Source organism: Danio rerio, chromosome 17, assembly GCF_049306965.1.
Source record: "Danio rerio strain Tuebingen ecotype United States chromosome 17, GRCz12tu, whole genome shotgun sequence".
NCBI lineage: Eukaryota > Metazoa > Chordata > Actinopteri > Cypriniformes > Danionidae > Danio > Danio rerio.
Window position 1 is genome coordinate 44,220,728 of NC_133192.1, and position 23,872 is coordinate 44,244,599.

A 23,872-nucleotide genomic window follows, 5' to 3' on the forward strand; every position below is an offset into this window, starting at 1 on the left:
TCCCATGCACGCTGCGCTATCCCATGATGCTCCGCAAGAGAATTCATGAATGGGAATGAAACGACGCAACTGATGCAGGTAGGTCACGTGACCATGACTAAATGGCAGGTGTAGTACGTCCAAATTCCACTAATACTTTTCACTCCTTAAAATGCATCCTGTATAGAATGTACTTTTCTAACGGCTGAGTAATACTTTTAAATTCAAATGCAGTACATACTGAGTAGTAGGCTGTTTCGGACGCAGCCAAACAGTCCATTCTGTGATTACTGACAAATTATGGTCAGACTTACGTAACATCAGAAGTCGAACAATGACTTCTAGCATGAAAATCTAGCCTGCGTTTCGTTGTGTCTGATTGTTACTTCTCTGCTTTACTCTTTACTCTAAGCAATATAACAAATGGCTTTATTTATTAAGGCCTGTTCAGGAATCAAACTGATTGTCTCCTATCATGTTTTGCTGTCTAAACATCCTAATGCCTTACCTAAATGTGCTCTTGCATTTCACCCTCAAACTGAGTCTCAACAATAACCATATGGCCCAGTTAGGAGGATTATACTTATCACTGGACTGTTACCTATGTCTGCTCACTCCTGTCTAAAGCAACAGCTCATTTTTATTTTTTATTTTTGGAAATAGGCTCATTTTACAAGTCTTACAATTGTATATTATTTTAATCCATTCAGCCATTCTCTCAATCTGATGGGAGCACTTTTAGAGTTTTATAATTTTCCTAATTAAATCTTACATTTTCTGTAGTTACATCGTGTACGAAGACTGTCAGAAAAGTTTCTATTTTCATAGTCAACATGGCTAGGAACTATTTTTTTGCATTTCGCTGTCAAAAATCAAAGAACTTTGCTGCTGTACAATGGTGAAGCAGGTACGATAACATTTTATAGCGCCTGAAAATAGTCCCAAGCTAGGTAACTAGGTTAACAGTGCGTCGTAACATTGCGCCTGTTGCAATTATGCTATGGCAAGTTTATTGATTAATACGCTGGTATTAAAGTATAGTTCCTATCCATATCTTCCCTATTTTTTGTCAGTCACAGTACACAATGCAACTACAGTAGAGTCAAGCTTTAAATTGGAAGATTTTCTTCTTTAAGATTACTCTTCATCAAAACTAAGCTCTTTTTGGAATTTGTTTTTTTAACAAGATGCTAATGATCTAATCCAGTTCAATGATTTATGCTAAGCTAAGCTAAAAATGCTTCCGACATACCTGATATCAGCTGAATAAAATAAAAAATGGCAAAACTCAACTGTTTAACTTTAGGAGACTTGTAAAATGAGGCAATTTCCAAAAAAAAAAAAAAACAGTCTTCTTTTAACATTAAAAAAAACAAACTTTTTGGTTGTACTTTTATAGATATTGCAGTGGTCATCATAGCCTTGTCAATGCAACAAGTTCTAAGTGGGTTTCCTGAGAGACCGAGAGAAAGGAATGTCTAAAGTTGGTAGGTCGCCGTCTTTCATTCCTCTCACTTCTGGCCCTGACCACACTTCCTGTTTTGTCAAAAGGCCTTTGTTCACACTTATATCTCAGGTAATGCAAACATACACTGTCATTGTGCTGGGAACTTTTGGTCCACGACTTCGTCATGTTTTGTCGATGCAGGCTTCCAGTCCATTCTCTCAAGCACATGGAGGTTCTTCAGCAGGGAGCACAGGGCTGCAGGGTGGAACGTTGCTGACGGGGCGGAAAGCGAAGATGGATGGATCATAGGAGTATCGAGGTGTGTGACGGCCACCAGTCAGACTCTGCAAGGAAACCACATAGAAAACAAACATTTAATGGGGACTGCAAGCTGAAAAATGAAGCAAGATCATTGGGTAAAGACAAAGGAAAAACCCAAAAAGGAAAATCCTGTCATCATTTACTCTCTCTTCACTTGTTCCAAAGCTGTCTTAAGGATATGTCCATAGTAGATATGTAGATGTCATAGTGACAGCAATAGTAGGAAAAACAAATACTAAGGAAGTCAATTCCAGCTTATTTTTACCCATGTAATATAAAAATATTAATTGTTTAGCACCAGAATCTTTACATTGTGTGTTTGTGATGCAAAAAAATAGAAAATAAAAATCACAAATAATCCAAAAATCATTGTTTTTCAACCAACAGGGGACCAAATCCATCTATTAAAAAGCTTTGATCCTTCATCTAAAGGTAGACACAAAGCCAAAAGCATCAAGTGTACTCCAAAACTATTGAAGCTTCACTCAATCAAAAGCTTTTTTTCTAATTGAATGAAAAAAAGGTCAAGATCAAGATTTCCAGAAACCTGCAGTTTCTTTGACCTCTTCCATTCCATAGGAGGGCCATATTAACAGTCAAGCACCTGAAATAATTGATGCATCTTAAGACAACAGACGTTTAGACGTTTAGATTTAAATTGTTACCTGTCACCAGTGCTAATGCAAATTATTGGTGCTGGGATTGCACCACAAATTGCTTGGTCGCATAGCGTTTAAAAAGCCAGACTCAATCTGCAATAGCAAATTCTGTATGAGAGAATTTGGTTTTGTTTGGCTTGTGATAAATACTCTTGTCTAAAATCTACTAAGATTGCAATGTGTTTGTTCATAAACTTGTCTAGTTAACTGATACTTTTTAACTAATACCTCAGAGATGGTGTAGAAGTGAGCAAGTCGCACAATATACATTTGCAACACCCAGATTAACTTATGCAGTATGTCATTAGGTTCAGGAGAGTGCATATAATTGGGGGCTCATCCGGGATGTATTTGTTCTATTTCTTTATTTGATTTAAGCACCTCTAACTATCTATGTCTAAAGGACGTAACATGTATACCGTTAGTTTATACCCTTAGTTTATAAATAACTTCTAAAGGATGTAACATATAATTGGGGGCTTGTCCATAATGTATTTGTTCTAATCCTTTATTTGATATAAGCACCTCTAACTATCTATGTCTAAAAGACGTAACATATATACTATTAGTTTATACCGTTTGTTTATAAATCACTTCTAAAGGATGTAACATATAATTATGGGCTCATCCGGGATGTATTTGTTCTATTTGTTTATTTGATTTAAGCACCTCTAACCATCTATGTCTATAGGACGTAACATAAATACCGTTAGTTTATACCCTTAGTTTCTAAATAACTTCTAAAGGATGTAACATATAATTGGGGGCTTGTCCATAATGTATTTGTTCTAATCCTTTATTTGATTTAAGCACCTCTAACTATCTATGTCTAAAGGACTTAACATACATCCCGTTAGTTTATACTATTAGTTTATAGTTAACTTCTAAAGGATGTAACATATAATCGGGGGCTCGTCCGGGATGTATTAAAAATGATTTAACAGTAAGTTAGGAATGACAGGGAAACAATGTCCCACAACATAAAAGTCAATAGAGCAGGTTGGATTGTTTTTGCCTGCAGTGTGGGCGTGGTCTAAATGTGCACCATCTCTATGTCATAGAAGCGGAACTAGCAGCTATCTTTAAGCATGATCGTAAGCGTACAATAGAGCAATCCTTATAAATACAGGAGGATTGCAGCCCTAGCTCTAAGAACATTTCCAAAATCATATCATTACACCTACAGAAGCACCAATATATCTCTTTTGTATTCCTTTCATTTTGCCAAAAAGTAGTCATAAAGGGTTAAAAAAAACATGCTAGTCTTTTTGTCAAAAATTCATGATGAAACATTTTTACATTTACATTCTTACATTACAATACCCATTCATGGATGAACATGGCATGTCAAACAGACTGTGCTGTGCTTGATATATACCGTATTTTCCGCACTATAAGGCGCACCTAAAAGCCTTCAATTTTGTCATAAAACGGCAGTGCGCCTAATAATCCGGTGTGCTTTATGTGTGCATGGAGTTCAAAAATCTGTAAAAATGTTGTGTGATTTCGAAAAGCGCTCCACTTGATTGGCTGTCGGAGCATTTCCTGCCGACACAGAGACGTAAAACGTCTCTGTGTAAAACGTCTCTGTGTAGTTACGCGGTTGTAAATGGGAATAGAGCAGCTGCGAAACAATTCCACATAAATTAATCTATGGTTCGGAAGTGGAGGAAACAAGAAAATGAACTGCGCCAAGTTAAGAAGACGAAACAGAGTTTCCGCGGGAACAAAGCAAGGTGGCCACAGTTAGAAGACCAACTTGAATGAATTTGGAGCTTGCTGTCATTTCGGGAGGACTAACAAAAAAAAGGTGTAAACAGGGCGTTTAAAGTGAAGTTGCGAGCTGCGTGGGAGCAATGGATGACAGACGGCAAACACACTTTTAGAATGGTAGGCATGCCGGGCGAGTTATATGTAAATGGATTGTGGATGCCTGGGCTAAGGTGTCTGCTTTAACTGTTGTCCGAGCTTTCGCAAAAGCCGGCATCATTGCTGAACGGCCACCCGGCAATGAGACTGACTTCGACAATGATGAGAGAGAACCCGGCGTGTTTGATGACGAAACTGCCCAGCTGTTCAATTCAGACACAGAAGATGAGGACTTTGATGGATTTGTGGGAGAAGACTGATTAAAAAAATAATAATGTGAGTGTATTGTTAAATAGTACAATAAAGTTCAATTAAACTATGTTAACTGTTTTGCTTCCAATACCTTTTTTTGCAGACAGTATATTTTAGCATGCGCCTTATGTATGGGTAAAGTACAGAAATAGACCCTGTAATTGAGACTGCGTCTTATAATCCGGTGCGCTTTATAGTGCGGAAAATACGGTACAAAGGCTGGCTGATATTGTGTAATCTGAACATGGTATAAAATCCTTCTCTAGTGTATCGTTATCGACTTGGATGACCAAAATGATCTTTAAAACAAAACCTGAGTAAGAAAGATGAGAAACACCAGATGAGAAAAGAAGCATGAGAAAGGAGGAGTTCCAGCCCTACGGAATGAAAGAAGTAGTTAATTTGTTTCACATATGGCCCGCTAAATCTAGCTTGGCTTAAACTGCGAGTACTCACAAAGATATATATACCACAAGGTTAGGCTCTTTTCCTGTCAAAAAAGCCACTCTGTTTGAAATCCATCAAGGGGCTAGATCAACACTTCATCAAAATAAAAAGAGGAGACCTCTGGGTTTCATTGCAGTGCTACATGATTCCATGTACTTTCTACAAGCAGCTGTTTTCCATGAGTCTCGCTTCAGGAACCAATGATTTATCAAATAAAATAGGGCCTATGCACAGCTAGGGGTTTTATTACCAACTGATAAACTTCCGATGTGACTTTTTTTAATTTTATACAGTTCATTCCACAGCATCGATGTTGTAATGTAATTAAAATATAATCATTTAAATAAACTTGAGCATTCATTTAGCTATTCAAGCATAACATGAGATGAAGAGCTGATTACACACATACACACACATACAGTTGAAATCAGAAGTTTATATACATTGCATAAAAAGGCACATAAGATGTAAATGTGACTAAACTTTTTCTCTTTTAGGCAAGTTAGGATTATCACATTTGTTTCTGCTATGCTTTACAGCAGAATAATGAGACATTTTTCCAGAAATTGTTATAACTTGTCTTGAAAGTCAAGTTTACATACATTTGTTTACATTTGTGTTCCTTTTTTTTTAGAGTGTATGTAAACTTCTGGTTTCAACCATATTGTAAATCAATCATACAGTGAGGATCATTGACTTTTAAAGAAAACAGACCTTAACCGTGACAATTTTGTAACAGCATACAGTTCAAGAAACTAAAAGCGTAATTGGCATGAAATCCCAGGAGAGAACCCTGAGCTCTGAAGAGTCGGGGTGGAAGGGGGGTTTCGTCGAAAATGAAGATGACAAAGGTGAGGAAGGCGGACTATTTATATGCATTCCAATATGTCTGATTGGTTGGTTAGTTATTTGATGATGCGAGACCAGCCGTGGTCAATCATACACATGTGATACTCTCGAAATTTGTTCATAAAACTTCACTTTATCAGAAGAGCTTCAACTGGGTTACTAAAAAGCAAAAGTTTGTATATACTAGATGCGTGTTCTTTGCCTTCTTCAGTGGATATGACTTTCTTTTCTGTCAGGCAAAACAGTCAGAGTAGTTTTAAATGTAATTCTGGCTCTTCAATGCTGTAAAATGGTGTTGGACAGTAACTTTTATTTTGAAGCTTTCAAAAGCACATAAATCCATCATAAAACTAACCCATACACCGCCTGTATAAAAAAAAAACTCATAGCATGTCTTATGAAGCAGATCAACTTGTTTTTGTAACCAAAATATTTTGAATCTTTAAATTAAAAACTCCAAACACTGACTTTGTGGCAAACGACTGCACATTATGCACAACTGGCATATGGCATTAGTTAAAATGTGCTTTAAGGAAAACAGAGTGAATGTTTTGGCATGGCCATCACAAAGCCCTGATTTCAATCCTATAGAAAATTTGTGGGCAGAGTTGAAAAAGCTTGTGTGAGCAAGACAGCCAACAATCTGCGGTCATTGAGTGCATGAAGTGTCCATCATTACACACTTCATTTTACTGGTTGAATAAGTACATCATCCGGGTAATTAAAGTGCACTTACTATTTTTAGAGTTTTTAGTGTGAACTCACTACTTACACTATTTACACTACAAAATGGCGTAGAATAGTGCATAAGTATAACATTTGGGACGCACCTTAGGTCTTCCAAATACTTGAAATACTGTATTAGTAAATGCAAGGCTGTTGATGAAATCTAGGCATAAGACTGTATGACAACGTTTTAGAGGACTGTACTAGAGCCTACAGCTAATCAATCTGTCAGATTCTGAAGGGCATTCAAACTCGAAATCAAATTATAATTGATGAATGATCCTAAATAAAACAAATAAATTTATAGACTTGGTTTACAAGCATTAACAAATTTCACTCACCTGGGAAATAGTGGCAACTCGAATGGTTTGAGAGCACAATTAATTGCACAGCATCTCATAATATATGATAATTGTAGGAAACAATTCCAAAAACCAATTGACTGCGTGAAACCACATAAAACAAAACAAAAATATGATGTCTATGCAGAGTTCAGCGGCTAATCAGCCAGAATGACATGACAGCAACCAGCAAGGCCAAGCTGTCATTTAAGTGGCCCCGCCCCTTATTATGCAGACTTAATATAACTTAATAAAATCAGTTTTTTTTTTCAGGATCAGTTATGAAAAAATTCACCCCCTCACAGTTGTCATGAAGAGTAATATTAGCTTTATGAACCAAATCCATCTTTTGTACCAGGCCATAAACAGGCTGTATTTATTAGCTGTAAAAATGGCCAATTGACCATTTTGCAGTCAATGAACATCTGAAGTTCCTGGAACCCGCCCCCAAAGCAAGTCGATGAATTGCAGTTTCAGTTACTTGCGTATTGGCTTCACAAGGGAGAACAGGATGTTGCCACTTAGTATAGCATTATATAGTAATGCTAAGCCAACTAGTTTTCTTGTTCGTCTTCTGAGCAAAAAAACTGTGTGGTAATGAGTGATCTGTGTGGTAATGTGTTAGTGTTAGTTTGACAACAGATGTATGCACTTTTGGAAGCTTTACAATAAAAGCCAATATCAACTTTAAAACATTTTAAAACTACTCCTATTGTGTTTATCTGGCAGAAAAAAAGTGTCATATACACTTAAAGCCCCGGTGCGCTTCAAACGAAATTTTTAACAAAATCTGGCCAAAACAAAGTACTTTTTGAGTTTGTTTTGGTAAGTTCGAAACTTTTTGGAGGAGTTCTTTCATTCATTCATTTTCTTGTCGGCTTAGTCCCTTTATTAATCCAGGGTCGCCACAGCGGAATGAACCGCCAACTTATCCAGCAAGTTTTTACACAGCTGATGCCCTTCCAAAAGCAACTCATCCCTCGGAAACATCCACACACACATTCACACACACACTCATACACTACGGACAATTTAGCCTACCCAATTCACCTGTACCACGTGTCTTTGGAATGTGGGGGAAACCAGAGCTCCAGGATTGGCCAGCCCAATTAAAAGATATGAACGTTATTGAGCATGTCTGGGGTTAGATCAAGGAGAAGGCATTGAAAATGAATCCAAAGAATCTTGATGAACTCTGGGAGTATTGCAAGAACGCTTTCTTTGCCATTTCAGTTGACTTTATTAAATAATTTGAGTCATTGCAAAGATGAATGGATGCAGTCCTCCAAGCTCATGGGAGTCAAACACAATATTAATTCTTTTTCCACTGCACCATGACTTTATATTCTACACTGTACATTATTTATGTTAAGTGACGAGACTTTTGTCTTAGCAAAGACAGACCTTACTCTCCTAATTAAATCATTAAATATCAAGGATCATATTTTCTTTTGGTAAAATAAGCATAATCTACAGGCCGTTGCCTTTCATATAAGCCAAATCTGATACCAAATGATCAACTAGAAGTCAAATTATTATGTGTTGTTCCTAAAACTTGGATAGGCGACAGGACTTTTATCAGGTGGTGTATATTGGAGCCTTTAGGAAGGCTCGATGGTGAGTAAATTATGTGGTAGTTTTCAAATTTGGGTGAATTATTCTTTTATCTATTAATAGAGCTCCGGACTGACGTATACCAGCAACTAAGTATGACAAATGAATCCTTTCCTTTCTGATACATATCATAACCACTTTTAAACACATTCTAAAAGTCTTTCTTTTAAAACATTACACACTATACTATAGTACATATACATGGGAACAAATTAACCCCTCGACCCTTAACATCTGTCTTGTCAACAAGTTTGGACCAAGGCAATAAGGCCATTTATATTATCTGACTTCATCTACCAATGACTTCTTTTTTTCCTGTCCCTTCTTCTTTGGTTTCATTTCTTCCCTCTATCCTAACAGACCACACTATACTGTAGCTGCTTCCCTCTCTTTCTCTAGCCCTCACCTGGAGCATGGCCAGCAGAGAATGGGGGCTCTGAGATTAAACCAGGGCCCCAACTACTACATGTGCTGTTGGAAAAGGACAGAAAGAAGAGGGGGAGTAGGAGAGAAACAGGGTTAAATCTAAAAGACAGAAACTATGAAACTTAACCTCTTAACTGTAGCCCCCCTTTTTTTAAATTAATGCCAATCTTCAAGGCTCTGGTGCACTGATTTAAGCTTGGTCTTGTTTTAAAAAGACAGATGTCGGATTGTAGCTGAAGTGAAAACAATTCAACAATTTTAATAAATCAAAAGTTATGTGCATTTATGTTTATGAAAACTAAAAATGTATATTTTAAAATATAACATAAAATGTGTTTTGCAAAAACTGATTTAGCCTAAAATTGACAAAAAAAGCTACATATTTGAAGAAATGATATTCCAAATCTGAAGCTGATAGCTCAAACAATTAGCTTTCAGTAAAATTTTGTTTGGCTGCAGTACCAAACATGACCAGATGACATCCAGTTTCCATTGGTGTCCATACAAGGGCCCCCCTAAGTTTAAAGGAATATAAAACATATTTTGTCATAATTTTGACAATATTTGTAAAGTAGGCAAAACAAAGTATGGTAAGTTTGATGTGACCTGGTTTGTATTTAGCCTCTAAAAAAAGCTTAAAACCTCTAAAAACCGTTTCAGATTGCTGTAGCAAAGGAATGTTTTACAACACGGATTACCCGAGTATCCTTATCATTGTTACTAAGTAATCCCTATCATAAACCAGAAATAAACTACATATGACTTCAATATTATGGTTTAAAAATGTAATCATAATTGGTCACACAGGTTTTAGGCTGACAGTAAATGTGTTTTGATCTATTACTCTTCCGACATAGCAACAAAAAAAACTAGTAAAATATGTATTCCAAAGTCTATGCAGTTAGTTTTGTTTCTTTACTATTCAATCATAAATATATAGTTTTAAGGAAAAAATAAGTATATAGTAATTAAAATATAGGACGATACAAATAAAAAAAGTTTAATAAAAAAAAAATTATGTCAATAGTAAATGTTTTGCATTGCAAAAAATAAAATATTGTCATATTATGCAGTTCCCACAATTTTCACTGCACACTTAATTGTTTTGTTTTCATTTATTGCACATCTTATTTTAACAATCTAGATGCAAAGTCTAAAGCACATGGTGCAAAAGCATTAAGGGTGTGTCCGAATCCACCATTGCTATTTTAAAGATGAAAAAATATGCTTTGCATCCCGGCACATGGTCTAACAGGGTTGAGCTTATTTTCTTAATGAGTTTTAAGTGTGTTTTGAGCATAACCTGCATTAAACCAATCAGAGTCTCATCTCCCATTCACTTTAAGAGTCAGTTGGGTTGCGCCATGGCGCATTGGCTATTTACATGGCGGATTTTGTAAGTGGAAAAACCGAATGCTTCATTTGCAAGAAAACAGTTAAACAAGCCCTCTGCAGTGCGCAGATAAAGAACGAGCCTCCACTACTTGGCCTCTTTACTTTCTCTTTACTTTACTTTTACTCTTTACTCCTTTACTTTCGTGTGTTGTAACAATGTTGTACACAATGATGTTGTACACAATGTTCACTGAAGACATCTATTAGCCTACATATTTAATTTTGTTTGTGAAGCTCAAAGATTGGTTTAAAACTTTTTCAAAAATTTCTAAATTAATTTCTATTTTCCAGCAAACGAAGAAATGAAAAATATTAAGATATATTCAAACACACCTATTCTTGTGCCCCAAATGGTCCAAAACCCAACAGGTGCACAAATCTAAACTTGTTTTTTTTTTTTTTTTTTTTTATTAAAACAAATATAAATATGCATATAATAAATAATACTGCTAAAAATAATAATAATAATAATAATAATAATAATAATAACAACAACATTGTACAAATGCAAATTTTCAAGAATAAACTGAAAAAAGACCCCCGACATGAAGGTATGGATGCAGTGGTTTTTATAATAATGTACAAAATAATCATTTTTGTTGCATTTAAATCCTTTAGTTTTTCACATATGTAAAGATATTTGTGTATTGCTGTACATCCTGTGTTTTAAGCAATAAGTTAGCCTTTTGGACCTGCATAGGTGCATAACTAACCCGCTCTGTGCTAGACTTTCAGTTGGTCAATGGCTCTATCTAATTTAGTCTCTCAAAATAGCAACGTGCCAACAATGCGCCTTAACACACCTCCTTTATAGACCGGCACAACCATGAGTCCACGAAGTGGCACAAATGGATGTGCTATTTAACAACGTGGTGCAAAATGTGAAAATTAGGGTTGCACCGGTCTGAAAATAGCAACAAATTGCTCCAAACACATCTTGCAACTTATTGCACCTAGTGCCTAGAATTTTTGCTTGCGTGTTGAAATGTCTGCTTGCAAGTTAAAAAGTTTTGAAAACATGTATGCTGTGGTTAATTTTGTCTTTCTTTTCAAACAAACAAATGTAGTTTTAGAACAAAACTAGATAGACTGTAAATGTAATTTTAAAAAAATATTTTTTTTAAATTAAAAAATAGAATTAAAAAAATACTTTTGCTATTTTATGCATTTACCACTACATTTTTTTATTGAATATTGAAGAAATTAAACTAACTCCATAAAAGTCATACACCTTTCCAACAATTTATAGCTTGTTATGATTAGACTAGGATTACAAAAAAGTGATGTAAACGCAGTACGGTGACAGTAACCCATACATTTTTTATTTAGAAGGCACCTAGGTTACCCCTTTTTCCAGATTTAAAGTATTTCTTGTCTCCAGGATGTGTCTTTAAAGTTTCAGCTCAAAACACTCATCAGATTATTTATTATACCTTTTATAAGTTTCTATTGTATACTTCTGAGAAGCAGGTAGCGGTTTTTGTGTACTGGGACTTTAAGGCTAGTCCTTCACGCCCATCGTTTCCACGTGCATGTCAGTGTGCCTTAATCTGCTCCCTCAGCTGACTCAGAATGACATAAAGGAAGAAGATCCTACGTAACGTTTGTAAGAAATACTACAGTAAGAAATTTACAAATGAGTATTTGATGCATTTGTTGTGGAGTTGCAACGATGAGTCTGACACGTTGACGTTACAGTTCACTTACACACACAGACAGCACGTGCGTTTAGCTTTGCACTCTTTTTGCATGCATATGTGACAGAATACAGGTTCATATCCACTGCTGTATGGATATCTGCTGTTAATGTACAAAATAAACCTGATTCAACGTCCACAAACTGGGATTGAAGCGTTTTTGTTTTTTTTATTGTGTTGACACACAGCTGTGCTGTAGAAGTAAATCGCTGTAACTCTTTACACACATGCACGGTTTTAGGTTTCAAAACTTTTTAAACTTGTAAAGCTCACTCTTGATCACATTTGTGGATGATTGCTGATCCTAGCAAACTGAACGGACCTTTTATTCCCGGTTGCTTTGCACACGTCCTGTTTTGTTGACATGATTATAGGCGTTACTACGGAGACATGTTAATGCGCGCAGCTGTCAATCAATTTGGTGGGTGGGGGGACCGCACTCCTACGTCAAGTTGCGGTCGATCTGGAAACCGCTCCAATTGGTCCACCATTTTTATGTAGTTAAATTGAAAAACAAAAAGGAGTGAGTGTGTTTATACAGTATCACTCTAATATGACGGTTTATACACTAAATCTTCACACATGTCTGTCCAAACAGCTTGAAAAGTAGATTTTTCACTATAGGTGCCCTTTAATAAACAAGTGATATTATTTGTTATCTAAATAATCCTTTTTGAATTATAATTCTATAAAATTAACCATACTGAAAATATAATGTTTTAAAATAAAATGTAAAATCTTAAACTATTACAAGAGTGCATTTGAAAACAAACAGCACAAAACTATAAAATGCTTAGTGAGAAGTGGTAAAGAATGAAAAGAGATGGAGAAAAATGGAGAAAAGAGGTTGAAAAATACATCCTCCCAAAGAGGATTTCTGGAGCTGGTCTGATAAAACAGATATACATAATATGAGAGTATGTTATATGAGTCAACAATCAAGGGCAAACCACAAAGTCACAGAGAGTATGTAAGCAAAGAGAGAGTGGGAAGAGCAAAAATAAGTTGAAAACAACAAGACGGAGGAGTGGAGAGCATCTTTTTTTTTTCTGACTGAAGATCCTGCAACAGCCGGCACTCTATAAAAGGAAAATGACTTCATTCTAACACACAAGCACACGCACACGCACACACACATACACACACTTCCTTTTCATCTCTTGCAGGTCTCGTCTCCTCATCTCTTTCCATTAATGTAATAAAACGATCATCTAATATCAGGGTTGCCCATGAGATCTTCAGTTCCTGTGCCATGCATGGTGAGAGGAGGTAAGTAGGAGTCACTGTTCTGCAGTCCGAAAGGACTAATGACGTCACCCACTGGCATTATTCAGCACAGGCCTTCTGGAGCAGTGTGAGGAGCGCCAAAGAAACACCCGGAGTCCACAGCCACGGCTATGAGGATCAGCGGGCGCACTATGGCCAGGCTCCAGTGCAACGTAAAAAAAAAACCCCACATCCTCATGGGTCAGAGTTTTTACAAAGCATTCAAACCAGTTTCATTAATTCGACTGTAATCTCTAATTAGATAAATCTGATTTAAACTGATTTTAAAAATTACACCATGTCCTAACAATACGCAACATGACAGGATTCCTGAGACAAGCAATATGGCTGTCTTTACCATACAGTGGTTCCCAACAGGGGGGTCCCGACACAAAAGGGGGCCTCAGCGAGCCCTGTGGGGGAATCGCGCCATATTTAAAAAATTTCTTAGCAGTGGACAGTTAGGAGAATGTTCATTTTGCCTTAATTCTTTTTATCCCCTAACTCAGTGGTCCTCAACCACCGGGATCAGCTGGCACCAGGCTGCTCAAGAAATCATTAATTATTTTTATTTCATTTATTATTAACAATCTTTTATTTTGAAAAGTCTTTTATTTTGAAAAAAGACTATATCTTCTCGTCTACACCTTGAGCGCCAAAATTTAACCCACAATCTAGCAAAACAAGTAAGAAACAGACATCTTTGAAAAGTTTCTTTGCTAAAGGGGAAAGGTCCAGTGAAGGTGAACTGCCAAGGAATGGATTCGCAACCCATTTGTCAACATCAGGTGAAGATCGCAAATGACGGCGGCCTTTTAGGGGCCGTTCGCATATAACGTATTTTTAGAGTTTGCACAAGTTTGTTGTTTCCAATGAATCCCACGAGCGCACTGCGAGTCACGTGACAAGACTTGACCGATCAGCTTCAGCGTGTATGGAATATTCACATTGCGTTAAGACTAATTTTCTCAGACAAACACAGAACACCCAAAATCTGAAGAGCTTTGTAATTTTTTTCCATTAATAAAACTTGTATTAGAGTAACAGCAATGTTTTGTCAGCTTATAATCCTCTGAGAAAACAGTTGATGATTGCCTAGCAATCTACATCCTACGAAACACCTCCTCCCCCCATCCACGGTAAAATTGTCAAGCGTTGACCATAAAAGCGTTGATGATAAAAAGGTTGAGGACCACTGCAAACATGGACAAATTTATAATTATACCACCACAAAAAAAAAGTCTCACAGATACGCCTCGCAGCAATCCTCACACTAATTGATAGAGCACAACATAAAACATGCAAGTATTAAACTGTATTAGCCTATATTATATTTTTCCTTTATACACCAGTGTGATTACTGATATTTTTGTTATTGAATTTCAAATAGGTCCAGATTAAAGGCCAAAGGCTTACGTTTTTCAGTTACAAATGGCCTACTGATGTTTTGCTTTTATACTTTACATTAGGCTGTTATTTGTGCATATATTGATATAGTAATAAATGTACCATTTGTTTGAAAACAACATTTTTGTCATCATGACTGCAAACTTATACGAGTGATAATATCTGGAAGGGGGGGCTTGCAATATTTCTAGGTGAAAAGGGGTCTCAGGCAAAAAAGGTTGGGAACCACTGCCATACATAACACAAAATGATAAAAACAATTAAATATCAGACACTGCACTCCCATGGAAATGGTAAAGATTTTAAAGATCTATTTAATACATATTAAACTCTAACATTGGACCTTTTATCGCATGTTGAAGTGCTGTATTGCATGTTGTTAGGACACTGCGGTAATGTTCAATGCCATAGCATCAGACAAAGAAATTTCACTACAAAGTAGTTAATGTTGTACAAGTATTGAGAATAATTTGTTATTGCATTTTGGTTTGAGTCTGCGTAGCTTTAGTTATAGCAGTGTAGCTACAGTAGCTTGTATTACTTAAGCCTACTTATACTTCTGCGTCGAGTGATCGGCGTGACCCACAGCGCATGTCTTGCGCATTGCCGTGCATTCATACTTTTGCATGCAGTTTGTGTTCCTCTGCAATAACACTTCCGAAACGCTAGCTGGCAGTGAGGTGTTTATGTTCCTCTGTGTCAAGTTTCTTCGCTGGTGTTTTGTTTTGTATTTTTTGAACTACCTTAATGTACAGGTGACTCGCTCATTTAGAGGCAGGAATCTCCGGACGTGCAACAACTTTAACCATTAGGTAAACACAAAACAAAACTTTTCATCTGGAGCTCCTTCACAGGTCTCAACACTTGTAAACATTCCTTCCAACGGGTTCGCGCAGCTCTCGGTCTCGCCCACACTCGGCAGCGATACCAAGCAGACCAATCACAGAGCTTGCGCTCAAAAAAGTTAAATTTTTTGAGAGATGCGCGTTAGCGACGGCTATGGCCATGGCGAGGGCTATGCGTCCATGATTAGGCTGCGCCATAGCATACTCGTGGTATAAGTCAGCCTTTATTCCCAACAAGTATAGCAATACCAGTCATTTATGACCTTATGGGGACATTTTTTTTGGTCTTAATGAAGAAAAAAAAATCACACAAAGTAAAGCAAAAATGTTGATTGTTTCCTGTGAGGGATGGTTTTAGGGGTTGCTGGATAGAAACTACAGTTTTACAGAAGAGAAATCAATACATCTATGTAGTAAGTATCGTGTGTGTGTATACCTCTATAGATATTCTTCAAAAGAGTGCATACTTTATAATAAATATAAATAAGTTTGTATAACACCAGTATAATAATAACAGTAATGGCACTTTATGAGAAAGCAGTTATTAGGGACACTTACCCGAATCTTGATAGTCCTCGTTTTCCCTCCACAGTTCTTTCTTAAAAGCATTTTCTGAAGCAAAAAGGAGAAAACACAGCAGGGTTAAAAAGCACCTTCAATAAGCCTTTGAAATAAAGGTTCCATTAGTTAATGTTGGTTAATGTATTTACAAACAGGAACTGCAAATGGGCAATCATTAGCTAACATCAACTAATAGAACCTTACTGTAAACTAAAGTGTGACCAATAAACCTTAAATGATGTCTACGCCGAGTCAAATTCCACACAATAGCAAACCAGTTTTCATATTTTCAGCATAAACATTTACAGTTATTTTGCCCTTGATTTGTCATGGAAGACACCTGGAAACTCTGGGCCACTGTAGCTAGAAAAACCATCGAGTCTTTTGTGCAGCGGAGTAAAACATCCGGTGGGCACTCACTCAGAACAACCACAGAACTATGTTTGTTATCTCTATCAAGACATCTGCTGTTATTGCTAAAGCAAGCCTTGTGAATCAAGATCGGAGGTTAACTCTGCTTCCTTAAAGTTCATTTTACAAAGTGAAAGGGCAGAGTCTAAACTGTTCATTGTACTGTAATAGAAAAGTGCTACCTAATGATTACATTTGAACCAGTCATAGGGGTCAGTTTTTGGAAATTGAGATGTGTACACCCGTGTTCATGTGGGTTTCCTCCGGGTGCTCTGGTTTTTCCCACAGTCCAAAGACATGCGGTACAGGTAAATTGGGTAGGCTAAATTCTCCGTAGTGTATGAGTGTGAATGAGTGTGTATGGATGTTTCCCAGAGATGCGTTGCAGCTGAAAGGACATCCACTCCTTAGAACATGTGCTCCACTCCTTAGAACATTGGTTGGCGGTTCATTCCGCTGTGGTGACCCCACTAAAAAGGGTTTCTAAGCCGAATAAATTAATAAAGGGACTAAGCCGAAAAAAAAATTAATTGAGATATGTACATTACATGCTGAAAAATAAAGTTTTCAACTGATGTTTGGTTAGTCAAGATAGAACAATATTTGGCCGAGATTCAACTATTTTAATGAGCCCGTTCTGTGTTGGTTCCTGTCATTTTTCTGATGATTAATACAATAAGCTATGCTGCAGGATTCATTGAAGGAGCAGCAGAGATTTTGGGACTTAGTCAGTAATTTTTACAGTTTAAATGGACCAGTTTCTTCTTCCTTTGGATCATAACATGTAACTGTCATTGAAGAGTCTGATTTTTTTTAAAAAAAAAAAGCTTCCTTGCAGTGTGTAACACAGCTCTAAGGGAATGAAAACATTCAGCTGAGGTTTAAATCTAAAATTGCAGCATGCTTAAAACTATTGATTCTTTAGCGAAACATTTGACTCAGAGTCGAATAAACGAATCGAGATGGGTTCGGATCTTTTGTTGGATCGCATCGACCTCGATACGGTACATCTCCAAATATGGTGGGTGCGGGTATTATGGGACTGATCATGACGCAAAGATGACGGTAACTGACAGAGATTCTGAACTGAACTGGTAATCTAGGCAAAAGATGATCATACCGCCCTCAAACTGAAAGTGAAAATGAGAGAAGCGATTGTGATTGCGCATACAATAGTGAGAACCAAGGTGGTGGTGGGGTTATCGCGGACAAAAGTGAGGAGATGTCTCTGACACCCTCTCTCTATCCTGTTGCCCTAGGCGGCCGCCTGGGTCACCTCTAAGGATGTGCCGGCCCTGGCTGCTGGGAATAAAGGGTTAAAGTTAATTTTAACAACAACACCACAGTATAGCCAACCTTGTGCTGTGTTTTGTAATTTTTCAGATTTTTGATAAAATAACCTACACTATAGTGTTATGATTATCAGCAATCTAGCGACTGCAGATCGCTAATGGACTACAAATCCGCCATTTATGGACTACAATATTCAGTCATGCACCACACACACACACACACACACACACAAACACAACCGGTTCCTGATCATGATACTTAGGGTCACAGCTGATACTCGCGATCTTTGATTATTAGGACTATTTAAACCCCTTTGTTCCACACACACAAATATAAATGGCAAAAACAGCCACAAACATAACAAAAGTGAAGTCAATTTGCTTAGATTGTGTTGAACTTGACAAATTTCAAAGCATTTCCCAAAATATCCAACCAAATAAGATTGGTCATCAAAAATGATTTCATTTGCTGAAAAACAGAGCAAGTTGTGGTCAAATTATCTCTCAAAACTCCTTCCAGAGCGGATGAAAAACAAAAAATAGGGTTCTTTCTATATTAGTAAAAAATACTGGCAACGACAGGAGTTATTTCAAGCAATCTCTTTGGTCTAAAAGGGAAATTCACAGTAAAACAAAAACAACAACTCCGGAATTGTCTAATTTGTCCAGATCTGTGTGATTGGAAGGCAGTCATAGTTAAAGCCCGAGTGGAGTTTGAAATCAGCTCAGCCTCATTTCAGGGTTTCCAAAAAAGGAGATGTTTGTCAAGCTCAGTCAACCATGGAGGGCAGCATTTAGACATCTGTCAGACAAACAATAGCTGGACCCCTACGTTTGAGATCATGTATAAGCGAGGGAATGGATTAGTTGGTAAGGATTCATATTGATAAAAACTAATCCAAATATGGCTCAATATATTAACACAAGCCGCCATAAATAAGTAAACGTGCGTTACATACAGTTGCAGAAAAAAGCTGAACACCAATTTAATTGTTTTTCAACAAATTTATGTGTTTTTTTTAAGGTTTATACATGTTTTTATGCTTTAAAACAGGTTTACATGTAAAAGATTAAAGACAAATTAGGTTTATCAGCGAAGTTTTGGCAACTTTTCCATATTTGTTTTCCATCTACTCCTAAGACTTGACCAAACACACATACTGAGTGCTTTACATTGTCCTCAAAGCCATCTTCTTTATTCTCTTCTCTCACCTTTATCCATCTCCACATAACGTTGTTTCCATTTGGCACAATCTGGCCTCTGTATTTGAACACATGAAAACCAAACTACTAGGCTTTACTTGTCCCACTTTTGTCCCATTTCATTCACTCACAGATTCACTCTATCAGGCTTTTGTTCAAACTGAAGAGAGGGGGGGGCTGACATCTGTCATCCTCTCTTTTTCTCTGGAGGTGGCGGGCACAGAGCCCTGAAGCACATGGAGCTGTTGGAATAAGCGTGGTTGTGCAAAATGTCTAGAACTGTTGTTAAATTCAGAGTTACAATTAATTTAATTTTAGACTAATAAAGTAATTTAAGATGCAGTTTACAATACATTTTTAGCTGTAGTGCTTCTGCTGGTTTCATTAAGTCAAATTTAAGACTAAGACATTTTTAAGACATTAATGAAGACAATTTCAGACTTACACAGTTCTAAACGCAAAGCATTTTTTTCTAATGTACAGCAAAAAGATTTTTTATGCCCTATTAAAAGGATTTGGTTTATTTGGTTAGTTCTTAGCCACATATTTTAAATAATGTGTCAAAACAAGCAAACTCTAGTAATATACCTTTTAAAGCTTATAAGTAAGTTTTAAAAACAATAATAAACTAAATTAATGCACAACAGGGGTCCCGTTTCAGAAAAGAGGTTAAGTGAAAACTAAGTATTTTAACCCTGAAATGAGAGAAACTCTGGGTTTCCTGCTTTAAAATGGCAGGTTTGTTACTCGAGAAAGCAGGGTAAGCCAAGCCTTTTGAAAGAGAGGTAACTTTAACTCAAAGTCAGTTACTGTGGTAACTTACTCTGTGAACCTAACCTGGTCAAGAGCAGGTTTTATTCTCTAAACTCTGAGTTTCTGTCGGTCTCCTTCCCTTTTTAAAGACGAAACGATTTCTAACCTTAGCCTTACATTTCCACCCATCTATTTTAATGTTCATTTTGGATATGCGCATAAAAACGATCAATGGAAACGTCATGATGCACATAACTTTTGAAAATACGCATAATAAAACATGTGCATAACTGAGTAGAATAAACTTTTATTCTATAGAAAAGATGCACCTAAACTACAATGGAAACACAGTTACTGAATAAACAAACCAGCAGGCATTGTAACACATCTGAAATGTTGTTTTGCTCATTCATTCTAAAACACCTTAACCATTTCAGTATTAATGTTATTATATTATTAATGACCTGCAGAGCATCTGGAGCGTGTTAAGAGTGTCTGTTCTCCACAGCTCATGGCTTCAAATGCCACCATGTGTTCATTGTGTGTCAGCATTGTCTTCTGAGGCACAAGTACATTTATTAAATAAAGAAAAGATTAACGCAGCTTCTTCTAAATCAGTAAATTCAGTTTAACTGTTGATATTTGCCGCCAGTTAATCAGGAAGTGACGATTTTGTTCGATTTGATTCGTTGGATGGAAACACTGCTTTATTTGCACATCTTTTATGCGTTATTCCAGTTTTGCACATAAATTTAATTAATATATTTGGATGGAAACATAGCTATTACCTGCATTTCAGTCACACAAAGAATAAAGTCACGTAGGAGAATGGCTTGTCCTTTTTTTAAAAAATAATTAGCTTAAATTCACTGACCTTCAACAGGGACATGTACTGTTACTAGATTAATGGGATTATTATTAGATGTTTTTGATAATGCAGTTGTTGTTGTGTCCATGGAGCCATCCAAGAACGAGAGTCTTTAAAAATGATGACGTCATGCATGTACACAACATGCGTTAATGATGCTGTTTTTCAGACTCCCTAAAGCACATAAACACAGTTAATATCTAAAAAAAATCTATGTTAGCCATTTAGCAACAAAGCTAGTGTCACGGGGCAGATAGAAGCCTTGACCATGACGCGAATCCACATCTATTGAGAAGGGAATTTCACACGAGAATAAAGTGAATTTGACCTGCGAATAAAGCGAGTAAACTCGAAATGTTAATGTGTCTATTTACGCATGAATATCGCAATATATTCACACATGCCGCATCTTTTGTGAAAAAAGCATAAGTGTTCTTGGTCATTTTCATAAATGTGTAAATGCAGAATGTTTTGAAAATGTCATTGTGTAAATGTGAAACATTTTTAAAAACGCAAAGAGAAAACCTTGTCCATTTTGGGGTACATTGTAGTCATGTAAACAGTCTAAAAAGATAATGGAATTATTTAAAATTCAAGATTATTTTTTCCTTTGGTAACTTGTGTTTTTATATTTGCTATTTGCCCCAAGCAATCATGTTTTTGTAATATCTAAATCTCTGACATGTAGGCTTCATACACCGTGTACCCTCTATCTTTTAAAACAGTGTCTTTTACCTGCTGCATTTTCTCGAGGTCTAGGCTGGGGCGACCAGGTTCTCCTGTGTAAATGGGCCGGTGCCGCCAGTAAGGCATGGAAGGTTGTTCAAAGTGGCTGAGAATGATGGGCCGGACAGGCAGGCGGGCTGGTGTGTAAGAAGGCTTAAGCCCTCGCGGAGGAGAGGAACTGAAGAGAACAGGGCTTGGAGAAGTGGCACTCAAGTTAGTCCCAGTCGCTGGTTCATTTGGCCCACACAGGTCCTTAACTTCCTCATCACTTGAAGCGCTACTCATGTCTCCATGTCGGTGCCACTTTCTGCCCCCTTCTGCCCCTATGGCCCCTGCGATGCGTTCCAGTTCTTCTTCTGAACTGTGGCGCTCTAGGGCAGGGTCCAGAAGTAAACGGAGACGGCGTAAGTGGGCAGGTGAAAGAATGCCCTGATTGTGCTGCTGGCTGGTGGCTAGAGGGGTCAAGGCACAGTTCCTTCGATGCTCTGTAGGAGGTAAAAGGTTGTGATTAAGAGAAAACAAATGGTCAGTAATTAATTTATTGTGCTATATAAAAATAATATGTGCTATATAAATAATAATCCCACTTTAAGTCAAATATCAAATTCCCTGCCTAAAAAATTTCATGACATCAAAAAAATGAAAAAATTAAAATAATAATAAAATAAAATAAATAAATAAATAATTCACTGATTTTAAATACTGTACAGTTAGGTAAAAAAATATTTGGACATTAACACAATTCTAACATTTTTGGCTCTATACACCAACACAATAGATTCGAAATTACATTTTTGTGCTTTATCTGCAGACTGTCAGCTTTAATTTAAGGGGATTTACATACAAATCAGGTGAACGGTGTAGGAATTACCACGGTTTGCGTATGTGCCTCCCACTTGTTAAGGGTCCAAAAGTAATTGAATAATTGGCTTCTTAGAATTGTGTCAATGTCCAAATATTTATGGACCTAACTGTTTGTGTTTTAAGTAATATAATATCAAAATGATTTTAGCTTGAATATAATTTTGCTTGGCTGGAAAGTGCTCTCCCCCCATTTTTGAAAGCTCAATAGTAGTTTTACAAACTTAAGCCCTGCTCACACTGAGGGATTTAAGGCACAATTTGGTTGTAGAAAAAATTAGAAATTCCTAATAAAATCCTGAAATCATAGGCTGAAATCTCTGATCTTTGATTTGGAATGTTCATAGAAAGCAACTTGATGGCCCCCACAACAGTAAGCTCCTGATTGGTTAACGTGGCGTGAAGGTTTGCTAAAGTTCAGATTTTTAAACTTTGCGCACCATTCGCACAATTTGTGCAGCGCCATTCGCGCCACGCCATCCGTGCTCCTTGCAAAAGCAACAATTGTTTAAGATTCGAAATTTTAAAAAATAACAGTAAATAAATAAATGAAAATCACACAGTGTGAGCCAAGCTTTAGAGTACTTTTTAACGGCCAGTCTTTGAACTGCTCATTTTTAAGACAAAGCTATTAAAATGTATATTGTTCTATGTTAGCTTTAATTAACAAGTATAGTCATATTTGGCAATAAGACTCGTGTCAATGAAGTCCATGACTGCCTAGGTTAACTTCCAGGGAAGAAACTGTCCTATGTAAAATGTAAAAAAATCTTGGTGTCATCTTCGACTCTGATGTTAAATTGAGCCGTCAAAAACAGATTTCCATTCCCTCATTTTACTTAGAGACTTGGAGAAGGTTGTTCACAATTTTGTGTCATCTTGTTTGGGCGAATGTAATGTGCTGTACCTGGGTGTGAATCAGCTCTCCCTGTCACATTTGCAACATGTTTAAACCTCTGCTGCCAGACATCTAACTGGCATAAAGGGGAGAGCGCATATTACTCCTGCTTTAATTAATCTGCATTGGCTTCCTGTACGCTACAGACTTCATTACAAAGCGATGTTTGTTTTATGGCGGTGCATGGACTATCACCAGACTGTAATTGATTTAATCATGATTCATCCAAATTCAGAAAACCAAAAATTTGGTTTATAAAGATTGTTTACTATTCTTTAAGCATTTTCAATTTAACTTAATAACTTGGATCATATTGACGTCAAAAACCACAAAATAACCACATTTTATTGATATTAAAGGAGTCAATAGGCATAATTTTACCAGCGTTGACATGACAGTAGTCATTTGGATTTAGTTTTTCCGGGGAGCATGTGTAGTTCATGTATTGATAAGTATCGGTTTAATGAACTGAATATTCACAGAGCCAAATATTGAGCAATTCCGAACTTTGACCATGGTGCACATGCTCCACTACTCTTGCAATTTTGTCGACGAAGCAACACACCACACTTCCTAGACGATATAAAATGAATGGGTTTCATAGCGCATCGGTTTTCACACCCACTGTGAAAGCTGTTTCACTCCATACAATGAGTAGACATACAGCTGGAGGGAGAGTAAAAACAAGAGTGTTGAATATTACAGCACAGCATAATATTCTTTTTGACTCATATTTTCCAAAAACATCAATTGGAAATG

General features: G+C 36.8%; 1 protein-coding gene across 1 annotated transcript in view; it reads right to left on the reverse strand.

Moving 5' to 3' along the window:
• Positions 1-1,357: 1,357 nt before the first annotated feature.
• Positions 1,358-23,872, reverse strand: part of si:dkey-16j16.4 — a 43,825-nt gene continuing 21,310 nt past the window's right edge. The window contains exons 3-5 of the mRNA XM_002665221.7: positions 21,364-21,839; positions 16,099-16,152; positions 1,358-1,770 (exon numbers count right to left, since the gene is read on the reverse strand). Coding sequence (XP_002665267.1) covers positions 1,645-1,770; positions 16,099-16,152; positions 21,364-21,839 — 656 coding nt within the window. The 3' untranslated portion in view covers positions 1,358-1,644. The remainder of the gene's footprint in view (positions 1,771-16,098; positions 16,153-21,363; positions 21,840-23,872) is intronic.